A 22,151-nucleotide genomic window follows, 5' to 3' on the forward strand; every position below is an offset into this window, starting at 1 on the left:
GAGAAAAGTATGATACTTTAATGACAAGAAAACCACCTTTACAAATTGGACAAATTAGTAAATAAGACAAATAATGTCCAGCAAAAGCCAAAAATACATTGTATGGGTCAAAATGATCATTTTTCATTTGCCAAAAATCATTAGGATAATATGTAAAGCTTATGTTCCATGAAGATATTTAGTAAAATTCTTAACGTAAATATATTGCAACTTAATTTTTATTAGTAATATGCATTGCTAAGAACTTCATTTGGACAACTTTAAAGGCGATTTTTCTCAATATTCAGATTTTCTTTGCACCCTCAGATTCCAGATTTTCAAATAGTTGTATCTCAGCCAAATTTTATTCTATCTTAACAAACCATACAACAATGGAAAGATGTATAAATCTCAATTTCAATAAATTGGCCCTTATGACTGGTTATGTGGTCCAGGGTCACTATTATTGGAGTAATAGAAAATGCTTTTTAAATTGACATGTAATTCAATGTGTCATTGCCATTTAGTGAAAACCATTTAGCCACAATAAGGTCACACTAGTTAACTTTAGTTAGTTAATGCATTAACAAACAATGAGCAATGCATTTGTTACATTGTTTATCAGATAGTTGTAACAAAATGAAAAATATTTTTTCAGATGGCCCAATTAGAGTGTAATTACATTTAAGTACTGAGTAATAATAATAATTAACATGTACTGTCTTTCGGTTTAGGGTTAGGCTTGTACTTTTACTGTCAATTTATTGTTGTCATTACTCTAACAAGGACAATGCAAAATATTTTGCTAGATACAACTTTTAAATTGTATAAATGTTTAAATTAACAAACAGTGTAAAGTCTAGGGCCCTATGAAATCCATTTTATTTTTTCCCAATTTTTTTCTTTCTTTCTTGGATTCATTTTTTTATTTTTATTTTAATGTAACTTGGTTTAAAAAGCATGTCTAATTGATTGAAATCATGAAACTTTCAGAATTTTAACAGCAATTTATAGAGATGTAAACAAAAATTACATTTTTTTTTTCTCAAATTCTGGGTTCTCCATGTAATGTATAGATTGCATTTAAAAGGTTTCATTAAATGTTAATAATTAGAAGCATTTCTAATGAATTGTTTAAAATATTATTTATAATTATAATGTAATTAAATCCCCCCCCCCCCCCAGAAATACTGTAATAAAAATAAATTCTGGTTAATAATTTTTGGTAAATATTTCTTAAATAATATTAAATAATAATTTTAGTAGTACTATCATTACATTAAGTAAAGTATTTCTGTCACAATTTCTTCAAGTTAAGCCAAATTTATATTTAGAGTTTTTGCTATAAAGCCCTTTGAGTTTCTGTTTTTATATATGACATGACACTAGTTTTTCTTAAAGACATAGTACACATGGTCACTCTCAGAGTAGTCAGATTATGTTCATGTATCAATGTCTTCATTTAGTGCCAAAAACACGCTTGAATCAGTATGTGTGTAGTAAACAACTGCGCATCTGCGCCATTCATTTACACAGAGACACGCAGAACATGCAGGTTTCATATTTAAATAGTCTTTTTGCACTTAATATTCACAGATACTAGCCAAAATCACAGTCACTTTTGATATATTCATCCGAAATTTGGCAAATTCCGTTATAGAGTAAATTACATTTGATTAGTTTTCATAATTCCATCTGCGTTTTAATGTAAAATCATAGAGCTTTAGAAGTATTTTTTTGTTGTCATGTTAACGAATGTAGTTATCAAATGACCTCTTGCGATGATTAACCAACAAAATTAAACCAACTTGACAAAAAATAGAGCGTATTTACTTGGCTTTAGTTTTGCTGTGACCCGTCATTGTTAAATATTTAATTGCGTCATATTGATTGGTGATGCTCCGCTCTGACACCCATGGGATAATGCAGTCTATTTTAAACTCATAAAGCTGGAGCTTTTATATGTCAGGTCAGGCGTGTCCTCCATGAAGACATCATTAGATGATGTGTGAAGGTATTAATGAGAGGAGCAGTTACAGTGAATGGTGTTACAGTGTCTGGAGCTCGAGGAGGATGCTTCACTGCTTCATCCATCACAGTCTAATCTTTGTGCACAGGGCTCCAGTGTCACGTCTAATGGAGCGTGCACGCTAACCGCAAAACTCTATTGGATACAGGAAGTGATGCAGCGTGACAGGCAGAGACACTTAGACAAAAACCCATTTATGTCATTTATGTATTTACATCACTTTCTTACTAAACACAATCTAATATATTTTTCTATTTATATTTAAAAAAAATATTTATTTCTATTTCAGTCTTCAGTGTCACATCCTTCAGAAATCATTCTAATATGCTGATTTACTGCAACGTTGATTATTTATTATTATTATTTATTAATACACACTGAAGCATGTGTGTTCAGCCTCTACCGCCTCCATATATGAGTGCATAAAAGAAACTTTGACAAATTAGTATTAATTTTTTTAAGGAATATTTACCTTAAAGAAAAAAATTTAAATACACAACAGCTTTTTTCTAAAAAAAAAAAAAAAAAAAAAAAGAAAGTTTTTTTTTTTTTTAATAAAATTGTATTAATTAGAGATGCTTTTTATTTTTAAAATTTTACTAAAACATTAAAATGGAATTTAGAAAATTAATGAAAAACAGAATTTGGTAAAAAATAAAACTGAATTTGAAAAAGTATTTCATAGGACCTTAAAAATGTATTATGCCTGCAGTTAATGTGCTGCACTTTTCACACGTCTCTTCAAATCGATTTTAATGATAAATGTTCTTTTTATGTCATTTGGAGCAACCACTGATTATGTTTTGTATTATTAGTATTATAGTATAATTATAGTATTATAGTATAAAATATCTAATTTCTGTGGTTGAAATATGAATCAATATCAGTTTAATGCAATTTACAGGAAAAATAAATTCAATTAGGAAGGCAACTTTGAAATAATACAATGAAAATGTGATTGGACCACAAAACCAGTCATAAAGTCAGTTTATTGACTGAATAAATAAGCTTTCCATTGATGTATGGTTTGTCAGGATAGGACAATATTTGGCCGAGATACAACCATTTGTAAATCAGGAATTGAAATATTGAGAAAATTGCCTTTTATTTATTAATTAATTTATTTAACACTAAAATCACTAAATTTAAAATGTTAATATAAATTCATGTGTACACAACATTCTTAATATTTGAACAATTACAATAGATATTATTTTTTTGTATTTTAAAATTGGCCTGTCGAAAATCTGTATGTCAATGTCCCATATTTATATTTTAAAATTAAACTAAGCCTAAACATTAAAACTAAGTCTAGAAAAATTAAAATAGAAAAAGAAAGAAACAAATGGAATCCATAAAAATTTAAACGGAAAAAATGAATTTGGGCAAAAAGTAAATGGATTTCATAGGGCCCTAAGAAAGTAAAAAAACAACAACAGCATTTATTTGAAATAAAATTCTTTTGTAATATTATAAATGTCTCTACTGTCACTTTTTAAAACGTGTTATTGACTCCAGACTTCATAGTTTCACTTTTCACTTTTGCCTCTTTGTTTCTGTTGGCCGCAGGAACTTTTCTAGCAGCTTGTTTTCATATTTTCAGTCCTGCAGCTGGTGCTCTGATGTTGCCATAATCATTTAGTATGCGAGCGATGAGAGTTTATTGTAATTGAGAATACATGGACCTGGAGACTTAGAGAAATGCCTCATTATGTTTGGGGGCCTGAGAGGATTATCAGATTACATGTATGAAAAACAAAGCATACAATTTTGAATATGAAAGGCAGTTTTTGTCCCCAAGGAGTGCTTTTACAAGTATTGCATATGCCATTCTATGGGTTTTTGGGCCAGTAAACCATTATTTGCATTATTTTGCATCATCCTTTTTTACATTTAAATTTTTTGTTAATTATTATTCATTAGCGTTGTTTAGTTTTTTCAATTTTCAATTCAATTTATTATTTTATTTTCCTGTCCCACAAAATAAAAGATTTGCAAGTTGGATCAAACTTCTCTCAGATTAATAATCAACACTCTAGTTCCTTATGCTGTGAAGTTATGCGTTCTCAGAAGCTGACGTAACTTGCATCACATACTCCCCAGATGGCCCACGGCGTCCCGTCTGAGAACAGGTGACAGGAAGAACCGCTTTGCTTGGTCAGTGGGTTAAGATACACAGCGGTGCACCACCAGTTTATGACTCAACATTATGAACTTCTGTTGTCAGTGGTGCTGCTGTTAATACTAGTAGCTTCCTAAATGAACAATAATATCAGACTTTATTATTTTTTTTATTTTTTATTTTTTGCGTTGTTGCTGTCTTGGGACTGACGTACTAGTGCGCTGGCCTCGTGCATGCTGCGCTATAAAGCTGTCAATAGATGCTGGGCCACTTTGAGGGATCTTCTCATTAAAAGCAGATGATGTTCTTTCCATGCAGCTCTGAGCGTGCGGTCCCGTCTGAACGGCTGAGGCGCAGGCCTGCCGTGTGTTTAGAGCCCTTATGAGTGATAAATGTCTTTTGTAACTACATGAGACTCAGTGTATGTCCTCATATGGCGCGGCGTTCAGGCTGGCTTAGCCGTGTCTTGGGTGCTCGCCAGGCCCCCAGCGGTGCCTCGTAAAGCAGGAGGGACGACAGTTTGACAACGTGAAATTTAATGCACACTGTTTAGGTTACATTGTTTCTTGACTGCTGTGTTTGATGGAGTCCCGGGAGCGCGGCTTGTGTACAGATTGTACTGACATTTAGATCAAAATCCATAATTTCAGTAGCGCATTTATACAAATTTTGCATATTGCTACTTTTGAGATCATGTTAAGTCAATACCATAGCAGTTTTCTGGCCTTTTTAATTTATTTTATTTAATTTTTTATTGTGTACCAAAATTTGCATAAACACATTTACATAAATAAATCAATACATAAGTTTACATTAATACATTAATTAAAAATTAAAACATACATTTACATAAACTCATTTACATAATTGTTTCATTTATTAATTGTGCATGCTCATGTTCCTCTTTTCTCTTCCTGATAAGTTGAAAACTTTTGAAAACATTAATTTACTATACATATATTATTACTATACATTATTATTAAAATAAAGCTTTTAAAGAGTTTTTGTCAGAGCCCTTGTTATCCTTAATTTTGACCTTACATTTTTGACAGTACAATGGTATCAAATTCTAACTTTACATTCTAAATATATATTTTACTTTGGGGTCGAATGATTATCGGCACAGATATTTTTTTTAATCCAGAGTTCTTGTTTTTCTTAATTTTGACATTTACATTTTTGACAATAAATTGGTATCAAATTCTATCTTTGCCCATCATTTTAAATTCTAATTGTATTAGGGCTGATTATCGGTGCAGATATTAGGCATTTTTATGGTTATTGTATCAGTCGTTTTCAAAGCTTATTTGGCAATAAAATAATGTAAAAGCATTTAAAGAAATTTTTTGTTCTTTTGTTTTTAGTTTTGACTTTTAAATTCTAATTATATATAATTAGGGGTCAACCAATTATCGGCGCCGATATTTAGCATTTTTATAGTTATCGGTATCTGTCATTTTCAAAACCAATTTGCTGATAAAATGATTTAAAAGCATTTAAAGAGCCTTTGTTATTCTTAATTTTGACATTCCATTTTTGACAATAAAATGGTATCAAATTTTACTTTGGCCATCATTTTAAATTCTAATTATAAAGGGCTCAACTAATTATCGGCGCAGATATTAAGCATTTTTATGGTTATCGTATCAGTCAATTTTAAAACCAGTTTGCAGATAAAATCATTTAAAAGCATTTAAATAGTTTTTGTCAGAAGCCTTGTTGTTCTGGGGCATTTTCATTTTTACACCTGACGTATATCATATACAACATATATATCGGTTTAAATTATCGGTAATTGTCTGCTTGATCTGTAATAATCTGTATTGGCATTGGCCCTGAAAAACACATATTGGTAGAGCCGTGCCCTATAAAAAGTAACAAATGTTTTTTTTTTTTTTTTTAATTGTTTTTACCTTAAATTTTGAAAGTGTTTTAAAAACTAACCAACTGGTATCGGTATTGGTCATTTTTAAAACCAATTTTGCTGATAAAATAATTTCAAAGTGTTTTAAGAGAGTTATTGTCAGAGCCCTTGTTATTCTTATTTTTTACATATGATTTAAGTTTTTACACCAGATATATATCAGTTCAAAATATTGGTTATCGGTCTAGTTGGTCTGTAATGATCAGTAACGACATAGATCCTGAAAAGCACATATCGGTCGACCACTAATTATAATATACGTTATAATTATCTGCCAACATTTTAATATTAGTGCATCATTGTCAAGGGTTTCTTAGCATTAGCATCTTTGTTCATTGGCCATTTTAAAGTATAGATCATAACTAATTCTCTTCATCTCTCTTTGCAGTGAAGCCGTTCACAACCACCGTGAAGGAGATGCGCCTTCACAGAGACGACTTCGAGATGCTCAAAGTGATCGGCAGGGGAGCCTTCGGAGAGGTGAGGAACCCGGCGAACCCTCGCTGCCTTTTTGGCATGTTTAAAAGTGCAGGGAAATCACCTCTGAATCACTGCAGCCTCTGCCATATTGTGTGGTTTGTTTTCGGTATTTCGAAGCTTTGTTTTCATGACCCATTTTGTGTGTCCAACGAAAACCCCAAACTATCAGTGAAGCATTCATGTCCCCCTCAAGCATCTTATCAGCAGCCACAAACCAAACCCCTTCCTTTCATCCGAGTTTCCCTGCTCTCCCCCCTGCCAATTCCTCGGGGATCTCGGCCTGGCGTTGGACAGCTATTCTTGGGCCGACACAAATCTAGGCATTTAAGACGGCTCGTTTGTTTTGCAGGGGAATGTGCTACTCGTTCCTGCAGTAAAACACTTGGACTATTCACTACACGCAGTGCACGTTTCTTTTTCTCTAGCAATCTGTCTTCTATCACTGCTGCGTTTTCCTTTTTTCGCTTTTCCTTTTCCTCCTGTGCACCACAATGGAATTGCTCTCAATGGAAAAACCTGTCCCATGTTATGAAAAAGTACTTATTTAGTGTTCTTTTAGTTGAATCACTTTAATCAAAGCCAACTTTGATTCCAACGCTCGTATTTTAGTCTGAACCGTAGTTTTGCATTATTAAAAAGTGTTTAAATTCATGGCTATAATTGAGATAGAGAGTGCAACAGTTCCTCTGTTGTTTTTAAATCGATAGTCATTCGCAATGCTTCATGAGATTGTAGTTGTTTCTGTCATTAAAGCCATTAAAGAGAGAGTTCACCCAAACATTTAAATTCTGTTATTAATTACTCACCCTCATGTCTTTCCAAACCTGTAAGACCTTTAAGGTATTTTTGATGAAATCAGAGAGCTTTCTGACCCTGCATAGACAGCAATGCAACTGAAATGTTTAAGGCTCAGAAAGGTAGTAAGGACATTGTTAAAATAGTCCATGTGACATCAGGTTCAACCTTAATTTTATGAAGCTATGTAAAAAAAAAAATTTGCGCAAAGAAAACAAAAATAACGACTTCCACAATTTCTTCTCCTCCTTATCAGTCTCCGACGCATGTTTACGAGAGTACCGGTCAAACAGTAAAACATTTTTAGAGAAATAAAATATTTTTACTATTTGAAATAACTGTTTTCTGTTTTATTATATTTTAAATTGCAATTTATTCCTGTGATTTCAAATCAGAATTTTAGCATCATAACATTGTTGAATTTTTTTTTTCACGTTTCTTTGAATAGAAAGTTCAGAAGAACAGCTGAAAATAGAAATCTTTTGTAACACTATAAATATATTTATCACTTTTGATCAATTTAAAGCATCCTTGCTAAATAAAAGTATTAATTTCTATATTTTATCCCTCTCCCCAAAATAAAATAAAATAAAATATTAACTCCAAGCTTTTGAATGGTATAGTGTATAATGTTGCAAAAAGCTTTTTATTTCACATAAATGCTGATTTTTTTTTTTTTAAGGTTTACAAATTATTATTAATAAAAGTAATAATGTAAAATGTTCCTTGAACTGCAAATCAGCATATTAGAATGATTTCTGAAGAATCATGTGACACTGAATGATAATAAAGTAATGATGCTGAAAATGTAGCTTTGATCACAGGAATATATTTTAAAATATATTCAAATAGAAAATTTGTTATTTTAAATAGTAAAAATATTTCCCAATATTGCTTTTCCTGTATTTTGGATCAAATAAATGCAGGCTTGGTGAGCAGAAGAGACTTCTTTTAAAAACATTAAAAATCTTACGGTCTAAAACTAAAACTAAAAACTAATTAAAGACAGTATTTCATTTGTGAGTGAACTATCCCTTTAAAATTAAATTTTAGAAAGATTAATCACTGGTTTAGTCCAAAATCGACAGTAAAGATGATCTATTGTGTGGCAACCGATTATTTCTGAATTAGGAGAGAAACATTTTGCTGTGTCACACATTTCTGCTGCTGTTTCACCTCCCTCGTAATGAATGTAATGTGTTTGACTCATTTCCTTGGGAAAATGTGTCCAATTTAATACATATGCTTTTTCTTCAAATGAACGGATGTTAACTTAAACAAAAGAGGATGTGTCATGTGGGGATGGGGAGGATCTGCTTGGTCTGTTGTGAACATCTTGCTTTTACTTAAACATTTATCAATTGGTTTTGTTTTAAATCCACTTAATGCTTTCTGTCTCTTTGTCGATGGCAAAAACATGGAAGAGGACGTACATGTGAGCATCGAAGCGCTCTTTACGAGCAAGTTCTCCTCCTTACCGTAGATTCCTGTCAGTAGTGTCAGTTGTGGCACAGGAAGCAGGGCAGGACGGTGCAGCTTCCAGGAAAGGCTCAGGAAACCAGAACCGTCTCTAAGGAGTGACTTTCATAAAAATAGTGTTTCACTCCGCATGTAATTTGTGCTGTTCATTGTCCCCTCCTCAGCCACTGAGACCTCAATAACCCTTCCTTCTCAGTCCCTAGGCTTTTTTTTTGGAGCGTCACGTGGGTCTTATGATGACTCAGATCTTTGGGGGTTTTTGCAGTCTTTCTGTTATCATCAAGCCAGGCTATTGTTAGTGTGGCTGCAGTTTGTGTCGGTTTCTGAGCACTCGGGCTCATGTGTGAACATGGTACTGCTGTTTTGTTCCCTCTCCCAGCCGTTTCCTGTGGCTCTAATGTTACAGGATGTACTTCCAGATAAATCTCTTGCATTTCCTGTTTATGATTGATGGCGTGGTCCCAGCTGAAGCGCTGGAATTTGGGACTACTTAAAGGAATAGTTCACTCAAAAATGCAAATGAACACTTACTTTCAATCTAATGTCTTTTGGCAAATAGCAAAGCAGATGTTTAGCAGAGTGTTCAAGCTGCTCTTTCCATACAATAAAAAATGAGAACGGTTGAGTTACAAAAACAACAAAAAATTTCATTTTGTGACCAAAAAATCTTAAAGGTACATTTAAAGTAGTCCATACAACTCGTGCACCATGTTCCAAGTTTTCTGAAGCCATGCAACAGCTGTTGAGTAAGAGCTGAAAAAAAAAAAACGCATGAAATGAAAAGATTTGTTACTACTTCCATTACATCATGACTTCAAGTTGTCATACTATACTGATTATCTTTTCCTCTGCTGCTACTGTCAGTTCTTCTCTGGCTGATTCGATTAGCCAATGTTACCAGGAAATGTTCATTTAAAAAAAAAAATCTAAATAAGTGAATCCATGGAAAACTAAAATCACTGGTAACATTACTTAATAAATAGTCATTAGTTCGTGTTAGTTCAAAGTGCATTTACTAATGTTAACAAACACAATTTGTGATTTTTAATAATGCACATGATGAAATTAACATTAACTAAGATTAATAAATGCTGTAGAAGTATTGTTCATTCTTAGTTCTTTAACTAATGTAAGTAACTAATGTTAACTGAATCATGTTAAAATAGGATTTGCTACATTTATCTGAATGTAAAATATTAATGATACTGATAACTGTGAAATGAAAATAATTTTTTTTCCCCAAATTTAATGTTTTAATTATTCTAGACTTTGTTTGAATGGTTACAATAAAAAAAAAAAAAATCAGATTTTAAGTTTTAACAAAAATAAAAATGTTAAGGCCCTAGGAAATACTTTTTTCCCTCAAATTCATTTTTTTTAAATTCTTTGTTTTCCATTAATTTTCTGGATACCATTAAATTGTAATAATCAAAAGAATCTCTACTTAATAAATAAATATATATAATAATAATATTAATTTTAATTTATTTATTCCCAGAAATACTGTTATTCATTTACATTTTTTCTGGAAAATAAATGTTGCTAAATATTTTTTCTTGTAAATATTCCTTTAAAAGTCTTTTACTAATAATCTTTTTAGTACTAGAGCTGTCATTACATTAAGTAATATGATTCTGTCACAATTTCTTCAAGTTAAACCAAACTTTTAATGTATATGATATGGTGATAGTTTTTTTTTTTTTTTTTTTTTTCAAAAGAAACAATAAAATGCTTAACAAAACCACGTCTGCGCCATTCATTCACACAGAGATGCGCAGAACATGCAGGATTCATATTTAAACGGTCTTTTTGTTGCTTAATGTTCACAAACACTAGTCCATATCGCGATATGGTTTAAGTGTACAAACCTATTTTTGATTAATTCTTCCAAAATTTAGCAAATTCCCGTAAAATACTGCGTTAGAGACTCAATTCTATTTTTATGACTGGATTCTGCAATTTTTTTCCACGTTATAGGGCCCTACTGATCAGCTAATACATGGATGAATTTGCCAAAATGAATGAGTGTGTGATTTCAGGAAACTTTAAATAAAGCTCCTTAATCATATAGCTACTTTTATGGCACTTTTTGTCATTTTTGGAGCTTGGCAGTCCATCTTGGAAAACGAACGTCATCTGGGTTTGTACCAACATGATTGGGAGTATTTACTGACTGTATTTTTATTTTGACAGAGCTGTCCCTTGAAAGACTAGCTTTTTGTGGTAGAGTCTAGTGGTTGACGCATACTTAAATGGCACTCCTTTTTGCCTCACCTGAGACTCTGAATTATTATTCTGTTGAATAGAACAAGAAAGAAAAACATGGAACAGGGAGGGGAATCAAGGAGAACTAGATTGAAGCAGACATTTTTTACATAACGTCACAGTGAGTCACTAAAGGGCAGACAAAACCGCCTGTAATGACGGCTACAGAGTGAGAGCTCTACGTGTTGAGGATGAGCGCTGATCTCTTTATCTGGTGTATTGAGTTAGTGCAGTGAATCACTCATGTAGAGAATGATTAGGTCATAGTACGCGCCAAACCCTGTCCTCCATATTGATTTAGAGAAGACGGCGGCTTCTGTTCTCTCATGGTACTCTAACACAATTAAGATAGTGTCTTCAGCCTGTAGTTGACAAACATTCACAGACCTAATGGTCTTAATGTTGACTTTTAGGCATAAGTCTGGTGGAAGTCCAGTGTTATTTTTTTTTTATTTATTTATTTATTTATTTATTTTTGCGAGAGCTTCTGAAGTTCACAAAGCATTACTATTTGCTTTTGGCTTGTTCAATATTAAATGTGGTATATAACAAAAAGAGAGCTGTAATTTATCTCAAACATCCTAGTGATACTGATTTTGCAAGTTTTATTGGATTCATAGAGCCCTATGAAGTCCATTTAATTTTTTCACAAATACCATTTTTTATTTGCAAATTCCATTAAAAAAAAAAGAAAAGTTTTTTTCAATTTTTCAAGATTTAAAAAATATTGATTAGAAAGCATGTCTAATTAATTGAAATCATGAAAAATACTTTTTTTTTTGTCAAATTCAGTTTCATTTTTACCAAATTCTTTGTTTACATTAAAATTGAATTAAACTCTTAAAATGTAATTCAGAAAATTAATCATTCTTTTTTTTCTGTTTTAATTTTTCTGTATTAAGGTTTTTTTTTCTGTTTTAGTTTTTCAAGACTCAAAAAATATTGTTCCGGATCCATGTCTAATTAATTGAAATCATGAAACTTAAACGATTTATCAGCAATTTATTAAAAGATTATCAAAAATTAAGTGTTTAAGGTTATATGAAATACATTTTTTCCTTTTATTTCTCTCTTTCAATTTTATATTTTACCAAATTCTTTGTTTTCCAGTAATTTTCTAAATTACATTTTAATTGTTTAGTGAAATTGACTAAATTCCATTTTTTCCATTTTATTTGTCTGGATTTAGTTTATTTTTCTGTTTTTGTTTTTCAAGACTCAAAAAATATTGTTCAGAAACCATGTCTAATTAATTGAAATCATGAAACTTAAACAATTTATCAGCAATTTAATAAAAGATGATCAAAAATTACATTTTAAAGCCATATAAAATAAGTTTTTTTACTTTTTTTTTTACATATTCAGTTTTATTTTTTCCAAATTCTTTGTTTTCCAGTAATTTTCTGAATTACATTATAATTGTTTCATTAAATGTTAATAATCAGAAGCATGTCTAATTTATTTTATTTATTTTTATTTTTATTTATTTATTTATTTATGTTTTTTTACATTTTGGGTAAATAAATTATGGCAAGTAATTTATCTGGTAAATAATCCTTAAAATATAACGCTTTAATAATTTTATTATTAGTAGTAGTAGTGCTATCATTACATTACGTAATATATTTCTGTTACAATATATTACTGTTTCTTCAAGTTAAACCAAACTTTTATTTTGACGAGTCTATATTGCATTTTTCTTTAAGTGTACTGACCTACTTTTTATTTATTCATCTTAAATTCAGGAAATTCTGCGACATTCCGTGTAGTAAATTCCAATTTTATGACTGGATTCCGCAATTTCATCAGCGTTTTCCGTATTGTGGGACTCATAGGGCCCTAAATTATCAAGTAGACTAGGCTTAAAATTAGAAACCAATTTAGTGATGATCAGCACAACATGCCAGAATTTTTCAGGGAAAGTTTTTGTATATTTATATTTTTCACATTTATTTATTTTTGTTACAATTTTGTGTTATTGAGTCCTGTATCACACTCAGTGTTGCGCAATTAAGGCCTAAAGCCAGTTTGTAATTTTACATTGCACATTCAGAGTGACGCAACCCCTTTCATGTCCTCAGGGTTGCACGGTAGCGTAGCATTCGCCTCACTGTATTAGGGTTGTGCCGATAGACGATAGTATCGTGTATCGACGATAGTCAGAGATATCCCCAGTTGCTGATGCCTTTGACGATAGTAAGACGATTATAATCATTATCCGTCAAAAAGGCGCCTAACTTTAGCGATGCAGCGCGGAGAGTCGGTTCTAGGATGCTTCAGAAACTTGCCGCGGTATAAACGCAAGCATAGAGTAGATGGCGCCGCAGATGTGTGCAGTGAAAATGGGTAAGAGATTTATTCATCATACAGTGTACATAGATTAAGTGTAGACTTAAGTGTAGACAGTCATTAGGATAACAGAGGTAGTAAAATGTGGTTTAGGCTGAAATAAATACGATATATCAGAATCCGTCTGTATGTAGTAAACATAAACATTCACTTCAGTAATATCTGTATGCGTTAACTAGAATTACGATGCGATAAAATGGCGCTAAACATACGCACATCGCTTCTCCACATTCTATATGAACTGAACTACAAAATGAACTGATGACAAAGATCAGACATATCGGTAGCATTATCGCAATATGACGGGTAAAGGAGGATACATTCATTTACATTCACGCACGCACATTTACCACTCACTGAAGATAGCAGAGAATGAAACCGAAAGTAAACTTGAACCTCTCCGACAGAACTACCGTCAGCGCTCTGTACACGCACAACTGTGTCACAAGTCACATGCACTACCCTTACAAAACGAATAAGGACTTTATTACATATTGACACATTTACATATTATTAAATAAATTAGCACGATAGTATCGGCGATCTCACAGGCTGACGATAGGACGTATAGATCTGTATGTCAGAATCACTGGTGAGCTCTGACCTTTGATCCCCTGGGACCTCACAGCTTACGTACATGATCTCTCCTTTGGACGCGAGTGCATTAGTGACAATCGCATTGCAGTGTCCACTTTGGTCACCCGCTCCTCCTGTACCTCCCCTGCATTTTCAATCAGGTCAAGCCTACTGCCTTTGTGGAAATGTGTGTCTAAAAAAGGAGAGAGGGAAAGAGGACAGGAGACACAGAGGGAGGAGGAATTGGGGGGTTTCTGAGCACTCAGGGTTCGGTTTGTTTTTGTAATGAGGTCAGTTATCTTCTGCGGTTAGGAGCCTTATAGATAAGACGCATGTGTGTGATTAAGCCTCTGTTTGAGTTTATCGTCAAAGTGGACCTTTCATATACTTTGATTCATGCACAAACACACTCCAGAGGACATCAAAGGGGGTCGAAAAGCGGCAAAACAGCAGCGGGGCTCGTAATTTTCCCTTAGTATGCAAAGTTAGCACTGTGTTCTTTGCTGAAGTAGCACATTGTGCTGTGGGCAGGTATGCGGGTGTGGGTCCACGTGAGGGGAACGCTGCTCCTCCACCGAGGGTAAACACACATCATGTGATGTGTCCGAGGCAAAGTACAGGGAAATTCACGACTCCACTTAACATTAGCCGACTGGACGGTCACAAATAGCCAGTGGACAGAAGATAACAGAATAACTTTGGTCACGCACGGAGGTTGTTGTTTGAAAGTCAGAGGGGAAACAACGAAATCTCACAGAGCTGTTCATGTTGATTTATGAATAGCTTTTGCCTGGTTTAAAGGCTTGTTTTTCACAAAAATGAAACTCATATGACTTTGATTCTTCAAAAGGAGAGTTCTGAGGAATGTTCATGCAGCTCTTTTTGTGTAGCGGCCTCTAGACTTCCTAAAGGATACAAAAAATCATTATAAAAGAGGCCCATGTGCATGGTTTCATGACCTTTTTTTTTTTTTTAAGAAATAGCCTATGTTGTGCATTTTTGTGCTTAATAAATTCTGGTAAATATTCCTTAAATATTCCACATAGAATGCAAACAAACTTTTATTTTGAATCGATTAATCATACTAATTGTTTTGCAGCTCTAAACTTTTAAACATTAAGCTGCAAATCAATGTATTATAATTCTTTCTGACAGATCATAATGAGTAGTAATAACTGCTGAAAATTCTGCTTTTTAAATTACATTTTAAAATATATTTAAATGGAAAACTGGTGTTTTTAAATGGTAATATTTTACAATATAACAGTTTGTACTGTATTCGTTTGATCTAATAAATTGAGCCCTGGTGAACAGAAGTAGGGCCCTATGAAATCTGTTTTATTTTTTTCCAAAATTCTTCTTTTTCTGATTTCAGATTTATTAAGTTTTTATTTTTTCTAACTCTGTTTTAATGGTTAAAATAAATTTGTATTAATCAAAAAGCATTTCTAATTAATCAAAATCTTGAAACATAACACAATTTAACAGCAATTTATTAAAAGTTTAACAAAAATAAAATTAAGGCCCTATGAAATAGTTTTGTTTTGTTTTTATCAAATACTGTGTTTACTGGATTCCATTTTAATGGTTTCAGTACATTTTAACAATCAGAAAAATCTCTAATTAATTGATTTTATTAAAAAAACAAAATTATATAATTAATTTCTTTTCATTTTAAGAAATGGCCTACTGTGTTGTGTATTTTCTGCTAAAATTCTGGTAAATATTTCTTTAAAAAAAATAATAATCATATTTTTATTATTAGTAGTAGTATTATCATTACATTAAGTAATATATTTCTGTCACAGTTTCTTCAAGTTAAACCATACTTTTATTTTAACAGGTTGCTGTGAAGACCTTTAGTTTCTGTTTGTATATATGACGATAGTTTTTCCACAAAAGAAATGGTAAAATGCTCACAAACTGAATCTCAGAGCAGTTCTAGAGATTGTTTGTGTTCATGTATTAATATATTTTGGCGTTAAAGGCTGAAAACACCAACAGTTTAGTCACTAGTATTTATTAAGTGTTGTGAGCCAAAAAATCTTTAAATATTCTTTTGTCTTCTAAGTACAAAATAAATTAATATGAGTTTGTCATTTAAAAAAATCACAAATCGTGAGCCTAACACACATGCCTAAGGCGTTTCATTAAACATTATGAATTGTTCCTGTCTGTTTTTAAACCTTTAGATTTGGATCCTTGGTAACAAGCTAGTTGTTTACTTATGTCAGTCACTAATATCACAGTCCCTCACTGCATTCTCACTGCATTCATGCGTCTCCTCCCTGACTGGTGTGTCTTCCTTCAGGCAGGGTGTTTGCCGTCCCCACCCCACATGAATAACATCCAACGAGACACTCCTTTCCAACCTGTCCCTTTCCTAATATTGAGTCACTCCCCCTGCAGGGAAGACCTTAGTCACCCTTGACATTTTTTGGTGTGCTGCAAACTTACGGCCTACATTTTAACCAGTTCTTGAGTGCCATCTTTCTTTTCAGGCAAAAAGTCAGCAGTCATAAGTCTCAGCGTTTCCTTTTTCAGATTTTCCGAGGCATCAAAGATCAAAAGCATCTCATTCAGAGAGCTTCTTTCCTCGTGGGGTTTCAGTCTAAGTGGGCCACAAGTGCATGCAATGAATAAATGAGGAAAAAAAAAAAAAAAACGGACAAATTCCCCACAGCTTCTAAATCATGCTGAGTTTTAATTTGTTTGTATGCGTTGTCTAACTCCTCATCTCATCCGTCTAGGTTGCTGTGGTGAAGATGAAAAACACCGAGCGTGTTTACGCCATGAAGATCCTCAACAAGTGGGAGATGCTGAAGAGGGCCGAGGTAAACAGATTTATGTTCATGGCTCATCATTTTTATTATTATTTTTTTTTTAGGGCTTCAGACTGCAACTAAAATGCTGAAAATAAATCTAGTGTTTTGAAAAGCAGTTGCCAGCAAAAATAAGAATTTTATAGACGTTTATATATGGTTTCATCTAGTGCTATCAAATTTAGTGCGTTAACACAGGCGATTAATTTTTATTTAATTGTTCAAATTGATAGCTAATGAATAAATATTGAAAATATACTGTCTTAATGTTGTTTCTACATTCGTTTAAAGTTTGAATGTGAAATTATTGCTATAAAAAACACTTAACATTAAACTTTAATGTTAGGTGTGAATAATCGATTAATTTCAGGAAAAGTCAATACATTGACAGCACTTGTTTCACTTCGTTTCAAATTCAAATGTATTTTAATTAATGAAAATTGTAAGTAAATATTAATATAATTGTAAGTATATTAAATTTACTTAAAGTTTTTAATGTAATATTTATATATTTTCATCAAATTTCTGCTTTGACTTTAATTTTAGTTTAGGTTTATGTGAATTGACGTACTTTTGTTATTTATTATATTATATTATATTATATTATCAGGATTAATAATCAGGATTAATCACGAATAATATAATATAATATAAAATTTATATAATATAACAATTTCCCGGTAATTGAAATACATTTTAAATTAAGATGAAAATATATATTAAATATTAGATAAGAAAAACTAAGTGAAACAAGTGCTGTCAACTGATGTTAAAAAATAACTAAATCGCACATTATTCCTGAAATTAATCGTGATTATTCGCAATCAATCCAGAAATTAATCGTGAATAATCACGTCTAATATCAGGAAAAACTTGTTCACTTTTTTTTTTTTAAATCTAATTTTTAATGTATATATTTTCATCTTTATTTCAAATGTATTTTAATTACCAGAATTATTATATTATATTATATTATATTATATTATATTATATTATATTATATTATATTAATATATTCCATTTAGCTTTCAAGTATTTTAAACAAAAAATTGGAATTTTACTTAGTTTTTGATCCAATATTTATATATTTTCATCAAATTTCTGCTTTGACTTTAATTTTAGTTTAGGTTTATGTGAATTGACGTACTTTTGTTATTACTTTATATTATATTGTGTTATAGTATATTATATTTTTATATTTATGTTTTATTAAAGTTTGAATGTGAAATTATTACAATATAAAAGCAATTTTAAAAACTTTAATGCTAAGTGCGAATAATCAGGATTAATCGCGATTAATTTCAGGAAAAATGTGCGATTTAAATTATATTTTTCACATCAGTTGATAGCACTTTTTTCATTTCGTTTTTTTATCTATAATTAATATAACATTTAATGTATATATTTTCATCTTTATTTTAAATGTATTTCAATTAACGAAAATGTTATATTATATAATGTAATGTTAAGTGCGAATAATCAGGATTAATCGCGAATAATCACAATTAATTTCAGGAAAAATGTGCTATTTAGTTATTTATTTTCTTACATCAGTTGACAGCACTTGTTTTTTCAGATGAACGCAAATATGACTAGTGTGTCAGCTATGATGTGAATAACAAACAAATGACTCCTATGAACAGGTTCTTTTTTTGTAATGAGTCATTTGAAATTATTCACAAGTCATACTTCAAGGGAGTTAGCACTTTGAATCGGACTCACTCATTCGGTGAATATTTTCGGTCCATTACTGTATCCTTGAAATTAGGGCTGCACGATATATCGAAAAATTATCGTTAACGCGATAACAGTATACGCGATATTGGTATCGCAGAGAGTTGCGATAAATGACATTTAATTGGTTTCATTTCTTTACAAAACTTTTCACAGACTGCTGTGAGCCGATGCATTAACAGGTTCGCTGTTCTCTCCAACATTACAACCATTTAAACTTAATATTTATAATATTACCTTTAATGAAGATGTGAGATATTAGCCGTCAATCACTCCCTGTCACGGACACTGCGCTCCGCTCAACTAGAAACCGGACGTTTTTTTTTTCTCTCAACCAAAATCTGTTCCGGATCTGCACAAACTGCATTGCAATTAGGGGTGTGTGATATGACGATTTTTTATTGTGGACAGTTATAAGGTCTCCACAATCGGCTTTTGAAGAAATATGCTATATTTCGTCTTACAGCACGCACATTCTGTTTATTCTGGCGCCTCAGTCTCAATATAGGCTACTGTACAACGCTGCATACATTCACATCAGATGATAACTCAGCAGCAGAGATTGCACTCACGCAGGGGTGTAATTTCCACTGGGGACACGCTTTTCAAAATCCCGTTTGTTGTCCTCCCACTTTCAAATGGTTTTGTTAAAGTAATCTCTTGTATTGTAGAATGGACGCTCAGCGCTGCTGAGAGTTTCGCGCGGTCGTTAAAACGAAACCGAAAGTAAAACACGCACGCGCATTCAAATACAATTTGAATACCCCGCGTTTAGAGAGCGACTCCACAATGCGCGCAAATTAGGCTACATAAAATATCTAGGCTGTTATTAATATGTGGGCTATATTAAGATTTGTAGCCGTCTATAACTCTGTGTCATGCTTGAAAAAATCGGTCTCTATTTGCACTTTGAATATTGAAAGAGTAGTCTACTTTGATTATGGATGCAACAGGATGAACAGAGGTTGTCTCTAATTTAAATGGCTGTCTATAATAGAGAAAATAAACTTCTTGTTCATGTACTCATACTTTCATTCATTCTTGTCCCTTGCTTAGGCAGTCAAATAAATATATTTTAAAAAGGCTTTCAGAATCAGCCCATTTTCTTGTAAAACATCGGCAATCAGAATCGGCCATGAAGAATCAAGATTGGTGCATTACTAAAAATAAATTGGGTGCTCATGTTTTTTTTTTTGTTTTTTTTTTTATGCTCCTAACATTTTGAAGTTTAATAGTAAACTTTTTGTTTAATAATAGTATTTTTTTATTTAATTTGTTTATTAATATTTATTCATATTTTATTAAAAAAAAGAAAAACAGGCAAGGAAATATTTTGTTTAAAAGATGCTCTTGAGTGTATGTTACTTGTAAATAAAAAGTAATGTTTGAAAACAATTCATTTTGTGTTTCCAGGTCTATGGTAACAGCAAACCAGAAATCTCAATATCTGCTGAGGTTTTAAGTCATTCATAGTGTTTTAAAGTCTAAGTGTTTGCAACTTACTTGACAGTTTTTTTTTTTTAGCCTGAATTAGATTTAATTCGGATGACAGACAAATATCTATTACCTGTTTATTTTAGTATGATCATTACATATATAAATGATTTTAAAACATAGATTAATAATATAATAATAATAATAATAATAATTAAAAAAAAGCATTTCTCTAGGGAAATGTTATATCGCAAGAAATATCGTTATCGCTATGTTCAACAACCATATCGCATGTTTTCCCAATATCGTGCAGCCCTACTTGAAATGAACTATGAATTGTTGTGTGTACTTCAGGTATGTCAGACTTAATATTAGTCGTATTAGTGAGTAATTGTTCATCTGACGATGTGTAATTATTTTTAAACAGCCCAAAATATCCAATATTGAGCAATTCTGTAATTTGGCAACTAAAGCTGTGTTGTAAGAACCAGTGACTCCTGAGCTAGTCCTGTTTTTTTTTCTGTAAGGTGTCAGCATGTTCTTATATCTTACATATAGTCAGTACCAAGCCTCCTCTTAATGACTCAATGACTGCAATCTAACCCTGAAATCTGTAAGAGTACAAGGTCATTTTCTTTTCTACTCCTGCTTTTTTTGCCCCAGTTTCAGCCCAATCAGTTCTGACAGTGCCCACGGGCCGCCCAGAGGCATGTCAGAAGAACTTTTGTCACTTGGGCTTGTCAGTAATCCTCTTTGAGCTTCACAGGGCTGTCCAGAGCCCCAATTCAAAAAGATCTAAGACTAACATCAGAAATATGAAAAGCCATTTATTAAATTTATTGAATGAGTTACCCATTCATTCTTGATCTCTAGAAACTGCACATTAATTGAAAATGATGGACATGGTAAAAAAAAATAAAAATAAAAACTCAAAACACTTCAGTATTAAACCAAAATAGAAGAATCTGCTTTCAAATTCAGGTACAGTATAAAATGTACTGGGTTTATATGGTTGTCAAAGCACAGTGTAGGATATATCAAATTGTTTTTGAATGTTTTGATATAATAAGTCTCCTTATATCTTATGTAGACGGCGTGTTTCCGAGAAGAGAGGAATGTCTTGGTGAATGGAGACTGCCAGTGGATCACCACCCTGCATTATGCTTTCCAGGATGACAACTACCTGGTATGTGTCTCCATCCCTACATACACACATTCTCATAGGACCTAACTGAATGTTAGCTGTCATTTACTGAGTTTTAAAACCTCAACGGTTAAAATCCTTTTAAACCTACGCATCTCAAACATGATATAAATCAATCTATATTATTAGCAGTACTGCAGTGTGCTGTTTTAGTATTGTTTATATACTAAAGAAACATTTCTTAATATTTTATTTGTATTTTAGCTTTTGTTTTTTAAATCAGAACCTCTGATGACGGATGTTAAAGTCTAACGCAACCTCTGATATATATATATATATATCAGAGGTTGCGTTAGACTTTAACATCCGTCATTGACGGACAGGACAGGGTCATAAAAATTGTCATAATCAATTATTACCCGTCATTTTAATTTTCATATTTTTATTATAATAACACATTTTATTGCATTTATTTTTGTTCACGTTTTAATTTTTTTTATGAACCAACAGGACGATATAGGCTTATGCATTTATTTTGAAGAGAACAGACTAACAGATGAGACCACCCCACACAGTGACAGCTATTTTAATATATTCTCATTTTTATGACTAATATCACAGTACATAGTGCGCCTCCCATCCAATAAATCGCAATGAAACAAAGTTTCAAATTTCAAATTCTGTCGATTTTATTAGGAAATTCAAGCAAATTCAATTCAACCGTTTTGGCGCTCTTTAATGTGGCATGATATAACGTTGTAGCTTTTGTGTAGTCGTCTGTGCATAATCAAATGCATAGCAGAAGACTTGTGACAATTTAGTTTTTGTTCTGGATCCAGTGTTCTGCTGCCACACTGGAGCGCACTCGCCACCAACTGGACAGGGGTGGGAATGACAGCTACAATTTGCAATAGATCACCCTCAGTGTAATCTGTCAAAGTGACAGACGGCCTTCAGATTTTTCCGTCATTGCTAAAAATATTCCGTCAATGATGGACAATTTTCGGTTAACGTGACCT

At 32.2% G+C, this 22,151-nt stretch overlaps 1 protein-coding gene across 1 annotated transcript in view; it reads left to right on the forward strand.

Annotated features, from left to right (window-relative positions):
* The window catches only part of cdc42bpb (CDC42 binding protein kinase beta (DMPK-like)), a 97,316-nt gene that overhangs the window by 22,947 nt on the left and 52,218 nt on the right, over nucleotides 1-22,151 (forward strand). The window contains exons 2-4 of the mRNA XM_073852909.1: nucleotides 6,443-6,534; nucleotides 16,749-16,832; nucleotides 21,079-21,178. Of these exons, the coding sequence (XP_073709010.1) occupies nucleotides 6,443-6,534; nucleotides 16,749-16,832; nucleotides 21,079-21,178 (276 nt within the window). The remainder of the gene's footprint in view (nucleotides 1-6,442; nucleotides 6,535-16,748; nucleotides 16,833-21,078; nucleotides 21,179-22,151) is intronic.

Source organism: Garra rufa, chromosome 13, assembly GCF_049309525.1.
Source record: "Garra rufa chromosome 13, GarRuf1.0, whole genome shotgun sequence".
In the NCBI taxonomy this organism is placed as follows: Eukaryota; Metazoa; Chordata; class Actinopteri; order Cypriniformes; family Cyprinidae; genus Garra; species Garra rufa.